Source organism: Neodiprion lecontei, chromosome 6 (assembly GCF_021901455.1).
Source record: "Neodiprion lecontei isolate iyNeoLeco1 chromosome 6, iyNeoLeco1.1, whole genome shotgun sequence".
Classification (NCBI taxonomy): domain Eukaryota; kingdom Metazoa; phylum Arthropoda; class Insecta; order Hymenoptera; family Diprionidae; genus Neodiprion; species Neodiprion lecontei.
Window position 1 is genome coordinate 11894765 of NC_060265.1, and position 10519 is coordinate 11905283.

General features: G+C 46.3%; 1 protein-coding gene across 1 annotated transcript; it reads left to right on the top strand.

The window, feature by feature from the left end:
- The first annotated feature begins 9163 nt into the window (after nucleotides 1–9163).
- LOC107223936 lies at nucleotides 9164–9655 on the top strand. The gene has a single exon (XM_015663809.1). It carries the CDS (start codon nucleotides 9164–9166, stop codon nucleotides 9653–9655), a length of 492 nt encoding a protein of 163 aa, XP_015519295.1.
- The last annotated feature ends 864 nt before the right edge of the window (nucleotides 9656–10519 follow it).

Here is a 10519-nt window from a genome sequence, read left to right on the forward strand (position 1 = left end):
TGGTGGCCGGCGAGCCGTAGCCCCCCCCCCCCCCCCCGCCATCGCCCAACTGATGACAGGTACCCTCGCGAAGTCGTCACCACGCCACTGTCGAGCTACGGGGTACCAGAGACTGGCCAGCCAATCAACACCCCGCGACAGCGGAATTGAACGATAGCGATACGCTAGGCTGTAAGAGTTTCGTAACGAGAATCCCAATTAGATCGGGAGAATTTTGACTACGGATAGCGCCTATGTTCGGGGCATGTTCGAATTGCGGCTCCGATTTGCAGGACTCGTCACTTGAGTCCTGGCGACGTTACGCGGTGGGTGCAATAGTAGCGAGTAGAAGTTAACAAAAAAAAAAAAGAAATTGTGTACGATGGCGGAAACTGGGGTCGGGGAATTCCTCGTGTGGCTGCGGAGCGGTAAGCGCTTGTAATTCTTTGCGAGCATATTTCGAGCGCAAGTTAGATTGGCACACTGGTAAACGGTCGGCCCACTTAATCCTTGAGTTAGAGTAGCGCTCGAAATTTGTTTGCCGATCTCCTTGATGATGACCGTAGCCTCAGTTTTCGCGATAACGCGTAGAGTCAAGTTGATCCCTGTAAAGTCTCGCGTAGAGTCACGGTTTCGAGTGGGGAACAATTTCGGTTCGAAATTGAGTGTGGCCAAATTCCGCTGCACGGGGTCTCGTCGAGTCTGCGTATGTAAAAAGGGTCACCTCTCGTGGGGGTCGCGTGTTACTGTGCATAGATGCTCGGTGTAGCGGGAAGGGTTGCGAACTTTGTGGAAATAGTGACTACGACTGGAGCTCGGATGCGTCATAATACGCTACACTCCCGCACGAAAAGGAAAGCTTCCTAGATTTATTAATTCGGTTGCGATTAGCGCGTCGGGTCACGTCTTTTTGGTTTATTTTATGAATTATTGTGTATCAGTAAGGTGGCGACGAGCGCACGTAGGAGTAAGACATCACCTAGATGTAATCACGATCGCGATTGGCGAGTCGATTATGATCTCGATTACGTTTTTGTCTAGCGGTTTATGATTAAGTGACGAATAGAGTCGTAGTAGAGGACGATCGCGGGCAGCGCATCGAGTCAACATTTTGTTTTTGGTTTTCGTGAGTTAGGGTATTATTAAGACGGCGACTAGCGCACGTAGGCCGTAGAGGTCTTCTAGATTTATTCGTTTTTTTTTATTATTTTGTTTGTTCCTTCTTTTTTTTTCTTTCGGGTTAAATTTAAGCATTTGTATTTGGAATCGCGAAGAACGACTTTCGCAGTATTATTATTATTTTTATTTTTTTTTTTGTATTATCGCTGACTAGAAATATATTATTGGAATCTTATAGTGATTTGGCCAAACCACGCGTTGGCTTACGTGTGTTGTATCTCTCTCTACCCAAAAATTACCCCTCCCCTCTCCGCAGTACTGAGCTATCGAGTATATGGTCGCGGTATTTCGCTTTACCGATTTCGAGGCGTGTTAATCACGCCAAGCGCCCAAGAAATTTCGCGATATTGTTTTAGATCCAGGGTACATCGTGGACGCCGATTTATTGTGCGCGAGGTAAGTTCTCGGTCATTTTCTCACAAAAACACGAATATTACGCTGAAAGAAGACACTGCAAAGGCAGCCATCGTCGCCAGACAGGTCGAGCGGGCGTGGAGACGCATGGAAGAGGAGCTGGCAGGGGCCAAGGTTCCACGGGCAACCGCGGACAAGGCCGCCCAGACGGTAAAAGGAATACAGCACCAGAAGCAGTCATCACACGAGCACACGAGCTGGCGGGAGCGGAGGGGAAGACCTCAAAGAGGAAGGAGACCTCCCCATCAGCAGGGGGGGCGGAAAAGTGGCCGTGCCCCGAGGAGAAGATTGATTGATTGATTGTTCAATTTATTATGCCTTGGTAGCACCCTGAGCCAAATTACAAAGCTATGGAATAACTAAAAATAAGTTGGTAATTAGGTTAAGAATAATAAGTAGAAAAGAAATATAACAGAATAAGAAAAAATAATATAAAATAAGTAACATAATAATAAAAATAAAAATGAATTAGAAATAAAGATCTGAAGATATAATTGAGAAATAGTGAGTAATTAGTACTAATAATACAAAATAATTAAATGATACTAATATTATGAGAAAAACAGAATAATGATTGATCCAACATATCTAAGTCAACATGCCGAAAATGTCTAAGCCATGATTCCGTCTAAGGAAAAGAGGTAGTTTCGTAGCCGGACTTTTAGGACCGGAAGTCAAGATGACGTTACTACTTCTCAGGGAGGGAGTGCCAGAAATAAATAGCTGTCAGGAAAAAGGAGTCCCTGTAGGTAGTTGTGCGGTGTTGGGGTATGAAAAAATAGTCCGTTGTTCGTTGTCGTGATGGGTGATTTGGCTGATTTCGTCTGGTGAACAGCTCTGTGAGATATGAAGGAGAGTTTCCGTGCAATACATTGTATACTAATATACCAAGAAAATACAGTCGTCTTGACTTCACAGTGAGCCAGCTAAGAACTCGTCGATACGGTGTTATGTGGGCGTCGCGTCTTAAATTAAATATGAATCTTATTCCATTGTTAACGAGTGTTTCGAGCTTGTTGTTGAGCACTGAAGTAACATCATTGTATACTAGGCAACAGTAATCAATTAGTGGGAATAAGAGTAAGACGATCAGTGTAGTTCTTAGTTCCCGTGATAAAACGTTCCTGTGATATTTTAACTTATACAGAGAGAAATTTATTTTCTTGGAGATTAAAACTACGTGTTTCCGCCATGAGAGGTTTGACGACATTATCACACCGAGATTTCGTACTTCATCAACATAGGGAAGAATAACGTTGTTAACGACAATTGGAAGAAGACAGGTGACATCGATTCGGCTCATATAGTTATTACTTCCCTGTATTAGGACCTTGGACTTGGATAGATTGAGCCTAAGCCCATTATCGTTCGCATAATGAGCAATTAGTATAATAATTGACATCGTGTGTGATACGAGCGATACCATCATCGAGTTGTGAGGGCAGACAGCTCAGGTAAATCTGTGTGTCATCTGCAAAAATTATGTGTTTTGTAAATTTTAATTTCAGGCTGATATCGTTGATGAAAAGTGAGAACAGAAGCGGACCCAACACAGACCCCTGGGGAACTCCAGCGGTTGTTTTCAACCAGACGGAGTATCCACCTTGGTTATCCACTACAGCTTGCTGCCTGCCCGTGAGATAGGAAAATATCCAGTGTAGCAAGTTGGACGAAAAGCCAATTTTTTGCAATTTTGTGAGAAGTTTGAAATGTGAGACTGTATCAAATGCTTTACTAAAATCAAACAACACTAGGATTGTTAGCTGTCTCTCGTCAACAGCTCGTCGAACATCATGGCATATGTGCAACAAAGCAGTGTGCGTGCTAAAGCCTCGCCTGTAGCCCGATTGACGCGAGTCAAGGATGTTATTCGTTGAGAGGAAATCATTGATTTGCTTGTGAACTATTTTCTCGTATATCTTAGAGAGTTCACATAAGTTGGCTATTGGCTTGCAGTCAGACGGAGACAGGGGAGGATTCACCTTCAATAATGGCCGAATGAATGCACGCTTCCATGAAGTCGGAAAACACGATAATCGAAAACAATGGTTGAACAAGGACGCTAGGATTTCTGACAAAAGAGGTGGTGCTTTTTGAATTGAAAAAACCGAAACGCCATCTGGGCCTGCAGAATGAGACGAGGAAAACGAATTGATGATTAGTTGAACGGCATCAGGAGTAGTCGGTCCAAACTCAAATTGCGGTTGATCATGCGATTCATCGGCGATAATGTCGTCAAGGTCATGTATTTCAAACGCCGGGGAAGAGCAGGGAATACTCGTGAAGAGTTTATTTAATTCTTCTGGCGAGAAAAAATTGAGCGGAGAAGACGTAGTCGGTTTTACAAGTCCCAAGTTGGCTAGTTCTCTCCATAATTTAGCAGTATCAGTAATTGACAAAATTCTTAGCAAATAAAAATTATTGAGTAAGAATTTCTTCTCTGCATGCACGATGTAAGGAGACTGTAGTGTGTAGATGTTATGTTTACCCTTTCAATCCTTTGCTTCCGATGAGAAGCCCGTAAGACGGCAATGCCGTCTAATAAATGAGATGCGGGTGTGCAAATCATTAATCTACGAGAGAATTTTGTTGAAAGTAAGGGCGGCTCGAAAAGGCGACTAAGTGGTCTAGTGGAGTAAGTCTCCGGTAAAGCATCGCTAGATACCAGGTTCGATTCCTGGCTCCGTCGTTAATTTTTCAAATTCACCAGTTGTTCAAATTTACATATTTTCAATAAAAATTATTCTTAGCTGCCTTTATGTTGTTACTAAGTTCATCTCTGAATTTTCTGAATGTCGCTAACCCGAGGAGACTACCTGACCTTCTCGCTCGTTTGTAAAGAGAGTTGCGTTTCTTAATACGTGTTTTCGGATTTTCGGTTAGCCAAGGCGCATGACGTTTATTAATATTGTACGTTTGCCACGGGGCCTGGATATCCAAGATTGAGGAGATCATAATAGAAAGAGAATTCGTATGAGAGTCAATATTAAAACTGGACAGAAGTGGATTTGAAGATAACGCCTGGCTAGTCCGGAGCTCGACTGAAAACATATTACGAAACGCCAAGTCATCGAATCTCTTGAAATTACGCCGAGAGATCGTACGATTCAAAATAGGTGGTGATTCGAACTGATAGACCAATTCGATCAAGTCATGCCCGGCGATAAACGGAGCGTCAGCTTGGAGAATGACACTTTCTTGGAAGAAGAATCAATAATAAAAACATCAAGCCAAGAGTGGGATTTGTTCGTGTGAAAAGTGGCACTAGATTCTATTATGTGCAATGATTTAGATGAAGAACATTCTCTTAGAAACTTCGCCTCGTAACCCGAACTTAAAAGATTGCAGATTAGATCACCACTGATAATTACATTTTTGTACGCAAATGCAAACTGATCGAAAACAGAGAAAAAATCGGCAAATAGGAACCCCTTAGGTCTTCTATACATCGAGGTAAACATAAGAGATTCATTGTTTTGACAGCGTAATTCCACGATAATGTGTTCTGGTGCATTTGAAAATTGGTTCGGTGAAGCGGCTAAGATCTTTACAGTAAGAGATTTATGAATATAGCATGCCACTCCACCTCCCCGTTTTCCGTGCCTGTCGTTCCTTATGATTAAATAATTATCTAGCTGAACCAGATCATCGTGTATTAGAGGATGCAGCCAAGTCTCGGATATTGAGATGATACGATAGCTGTGGTTAGATAAGTGAGTTCGGACAAGATCGATGTGACCCAATAGGGAATTCGCGTTAAAATGCGCAATGTTGAGATTAACATAAGACGAGTTAATTTCTGGCAGCGATGATGTAACGATGTCGTTGGAAGACTTCGGTTTCAGTCATGTGAGTGAGTCCAAGTCACTCTCGGCATTGATTTGGATAATTTCGGTCTTTTCACCCCTTCGAACGTAAATATTCCCGGCCTTCGGCCATACGAATTTGTAGCCAAGATCTTTTGCTTTCGATTTTGTGCGACGCAGCAAGTTATAGTTCGCTGACGGCAGGAATTCGTTGATAAAGATGTTTCCTTTTCTATTAAGTGCGAAAACTTCGTTGATGGATAACTCCTTTTTCTCACGTCTTTTCTGGATGATAAAATCGCGAACTCGTGATGACTTTAGTAAAACAATCAGAGACCCCAAAGCGGCTTAAGTCGTAGTGGATGTATGCGGACGTTCCCCATCAGCCAAAGGCTGTTTCGAAGGTATTTGTCGTATTTCAAGAATGTCGCTAGTTAATCCGGGAATTCCGAGTGCCTTAAAAATCATGTCAACTATTACGTTCGGTGTATCTGTGATATCAATCGGCAGTCCAGATATCGTGATCTCCGCGCTCGTGTTGTTGGAATCGTTATTGGTAAGACGATTCGACAGTAAGTTGACTTGCGACTTAAGGGATCGTCTCAGTGTGACCCTCCGAAAAATCACTGATTTTCGCGAATTTTTTTTTTAATGTTCAAATAAACTAATCGGTCCGGTTTTTTTTTATAAATAAATACGTTTATGAAGAATACAAAATGATTTTTTTAAAGTTTATTTATTGAGTGCATCATTGTTGTATAAATTGTTGTAATTTCACGTGAAAAAAAAGGTGCTGCACGGTTTCCACGATGACGGCCGCAATTTTGAACTGAAAAAAAAATTTCAAAAAGATTATTGATCTATAGGAAAGTCGCTATCGCGCTATGGAGGGGTTTTTTTTTTCAAATTTGACAAAATGGCGGCGGTTTGAACAAAAAGTGTCGAATGTGGCCCTTTTTTTCGACAGTTTTTCGTAAAAAAAAATAGGAAGTTTTCAAAAAAAAAAAAAAAGCTTCCATAGCGCGATAAAGAATGACGTTTAAAATGTTCTCCCGAAATTGGAACTAGATATCTTTAAAACTCTTCCTTTGAGAGTGGAAACCGTTTTGAAAAACACCATTCTGAGAAAAACGCGTTTAAAGATTGATGTTGGAAAAGTTTATATAAATCGTTTACTTACGATCAATCAGCGATGCCAGGTCTTGATTTTTTTCTTGGGGGTTTCTCTCGTACGTCTATCCGTGGTGGATGTCAAAAACGAACTGAAATGCTTGGACAGTTTATTCTGCAAGGTTATAGAACCTAAGCACCTTAGTACTCGCGCAGGTAGAAAACCCGTTCCCTTTCTACAAGAAACGCTGTAGCGACCGTAATAATTTGAATTTCGATTCAAAAATTCGAGAGAATGTTTAGAACAGTGTATACTATACGATAATGCAAAAAAAAAAACAATTTATTGAAAATTTCACACTGAGACGATCCCTTAAGTGCAGAGTTTTCTTCCCTGATCGTTTGAATGTCCACCTTTGTCGCTTCGGAATTGAGTTCTAGTGTCCCGATACGATTGTTGAGCGTTTCGTACGACGATGAAAGAACTGAAACGTCAGCACGGAGTTCGGCAATATTTTGCTCTACACTCGAGATTGACGTTTGAAGGCATTTGAATTGGCCGGTGTTGACTGTGCTCATCGATTTTAATTGACGCATAAGATCCTCTAGGGTGATTTTGTCGTGGGATCCTGTGTTATCTAACACTTCCTCGTGCGTTGGAGGATCGATTGATGTATGGCTCTTTATAGGTGACCGTGGAATGGTTGTGGAACGCTGCATGACGCAAGGTTCACAGTAGACACTGTCTAATGAATCCGCGCCATCGGGGTCGTACCCTAGTCTGTTTGTGGCACACTCGACATGGATTATGGCACCACAATCACCCATGCAATCGGCAGTATTCATTCCTCTCGTCGTTTTGTTGCAGACCGAGCAGCGCGACATTATAAATTATTGTTGTAATACGATATGATGTGCGTTGATATGATAATCGCGCGAGAATCGTAAAGTAAGTCTCTGATGGTGGTTCAATATATGTGAGTTAGTTTTTCATGACACGAAGAGTTAAAGGTACGAAAAAAACATCGTCACACACACTGTAATGTGCTCCATATAAATAAACATTGAACAGCGAAAGAGTTAAAAGGTCCAAGTCACTATACACTGCACGCACTGAATGCTGTAAGTGTGAGAATGTTTGTCAGCAACAAGAGATCGACACACGTACACGCCCACACACGATCATATGCCCGCGTAATCTCAAGTGCGAAAATTTCGATAACTCACACTCATGATACTGGTTTCACGGTTTAAACGTTAAGCTGGTCACGACCTAGCTGCGACGGGCGCCAGCAACAGGATTGTTTATTGTAAGTCTATGTACACAATACGGTTACTCAGAGTTATGCACATTCAAACCCTTTGAATGTGTCGTACTGATCGTTACACAATAAAGACGTCTATGCAGTAAATCGGCGCACAGCACTGTCGAAACCGTTTATCGCGAGATTGAAACAGGAAAGTGGAAAAACTTGATATCAGACTGAAAAATGCACTCGCGAGTCAGAAATTACGGCTACTGATAAAATCTTGGATTAGGCATTTGATGAGCCATAGAAAATAAAAAACTGATCCCTCTTTCTCGTGTGAATTGAACGGGTTTACAGAGGTCGACGTGACGTTTGTCGAACCGCTAAGAGTGAGAGAGAGAGAGAGGAAACAGAGAAGAAGACAGTGGGACAGCAAGAGGGATGGAGCGAGGTGGTGAGAAGAGGCCGCCCCAAAGCGACGGCGAAACCCGCCAACCCAGTGCCACCCCCTGCACCCCTGCTTAAGCCGGGCGCCGTGGCCTCGACAAAGGGCGGACAAAAACCAAGGCCCAGGAAGCCGGTCCGGCCTGACGCCGCGCCATGCTAATTAAGATGGCGGGAGGAACCAACTATGCTGACGTCTTCAAAAAAGTCAAAAGTGGAGTGGACCCGGAGAAGGCTGGGGCAAACGTAACAACAGTCAGGAGGACTAGGGGGGGAGATGTCCTCCTCGAGGTCAAGGGCCCGAGCGGAGCGCAGGCCCTGAGGGAGGCGGTCAAGGGGGTTCTAGGGGACTAGGCGAAAGTCTCAACCCTAGAGCCAACAATGACCGTTGAAATCAGGGACCTAGATGAGGTAACAACGACGGAAGAAGTAAGGGCGGCACTTAGCAGCGCTCTGAAAGCCCCACTCGAGGGGCAGATGAGGATGAGTGCAGGCTTTCGGGGAACCCAGGTCGCTCTGAGCAGGATGCCAGAGCGGACTGCCCGGAGGCTGGTGGCCCTAGGTAAGGTTGAAATTGGGTGGACCGTCTGCCGGATCCGGGAGAGGATCATGGTGGACAGGTGTCACAGATGTCAGGGGTTCGGAGATCATGCTGACCGATGCCTTGGCATTGATAACACAAATGCAGAAGGTGCGGGGAGACCGGCCACAAAGAAAAGGAGTGCGGCAGGACCAGCCCAAGATGCGTGGTGTTTACCAACAGCGGAGCGAGGGCGGACCACTTCTCTGGAAGCGGCCAATGCAGAGCCTTCAGGATAGAGCTGGAGAAGGCAAAACTCCGGCACGGCAGGAAAACCGCAGGGGGGGTGTCCAACCCCACGCGTGCGAGGGGAACGGGGACGGTGGGAGTGGAGTCAGTCATGCCTCCCCCACCACGCTCGGTGTCGCTTTCGGGCGGAGGCTCGACTTTACCACCGCGGCATGCCAGGAGTGAGGGAGAACACCACCACGAGACCCGGGGGTGGGCCTGGAGTAGTAATACTCCAGGTCAACCTCAACCGGAGCTGTGCAACCCAGGACCTGCTGACTCAGAATGCCGCCGAGCAAACAGTAGGGATCCTGATCGTATCAGAGCCCAGCAGCGCGGGAAAGCGGGGGAACTGGCTGGTGGACAGGAGGGGGGATGCGACAATACTGACGACGCGCAACCTCCTGGGTACCATCACGCTGGAGGGGAGAGGGAAGGGGTTCGTCTGGGCGAGAACCAGCGACTTAACCATCTTCAGCTGCTATTTCTCGCCCAACGTCGCGCCCGAAAACTTCGAGGCCCAGCTGGATAGCCTAGAGGCCAGCATCCGGACAACGAGGGGGCAGGATCATCGTGGCTGGGACTTCAACGCGAAGTCCCGAACTGGCGGTCCTCGAAGCTGGACGCGAGGGGCCAAGCCGTTGCCAAAATCCTGGCGAGGCTAGGCCTCCTCCCGCGGGGGGGTCACCAGAGATGGTAGTGGAGGTGCGGGGGTGGAGGGTCCTGGAGGACGAAACTCTCAGCGACCACCGCTGCATCGCCATGAGGTGGGCTCCAGGGAGGACCGAGGACCAACGGGCCAGGCGGCCGATTGAGGGGTGGATCACCGGAAGGCTTAACAAGGAAGCACTGGAAACCGCCTTCCGGGAGAGAAGCGAGGCCAAGACCACACCGGAGACAACGGCGGCTGACTGACTGATGAAGAAGATCCGGAGAGCGTGCGACGCCGCGATGCCACGGAAAAAGCCTCCTCGTGGCAAAACGGCGACGCACTGGTGGTCAGAGGAGATCGCCCAGCTGAGAAAGGACTGCTTCCGGGCCAGGCGTAGGGTCCAAAGGGAGAGAGCAAGGGGTCAGCAGCTCGATGCAAGCCTTGAGGACCTCAAAACCGCAAGGAAGAGACTGCGAGGGGAAATCAGGGCGAGCAAAGAGAGATGCTGGCAGGAGCTCCTGGACACTACAGAGGAGGACTCCTGGGGACTCCCCTATAAACTAGTGACTAAAAAGTTCGGTGAGCATAAGAGCCCCGACGACCCGGAAACGGTTGAAAAGATAATCAAGGATCTCTTTCCCGTTCACAGGACCACGACAGCTCACATAGCAACAGGGGACCCGGCACCACCGACCCCGTTCACGCAAGGTGAGCTGGTACAGGCGGCCAGGAAACTAGCGGGAGGGAAGGCCCCAGGTCCGGACGAGGTACCTAACGAGGCTCTGGTGGTGGCAGTCCAAAGCGACCCGGGAGCGTTCTTGGATGCTTTCAATGAATGCCTCGGCAAAGGTCGCTTTCACGACGAGTGGAAGCGCCA

What these genes read in the sequence shown, in the direction of transcription:
- LOC107223936 (XM_015663809.1), top strand. Translation starts at nt 9,164, where the DNA reads ATGCCAGGAGTGAGGGAGAACACCACCACGAGACCCGGGGGTGGGCCT.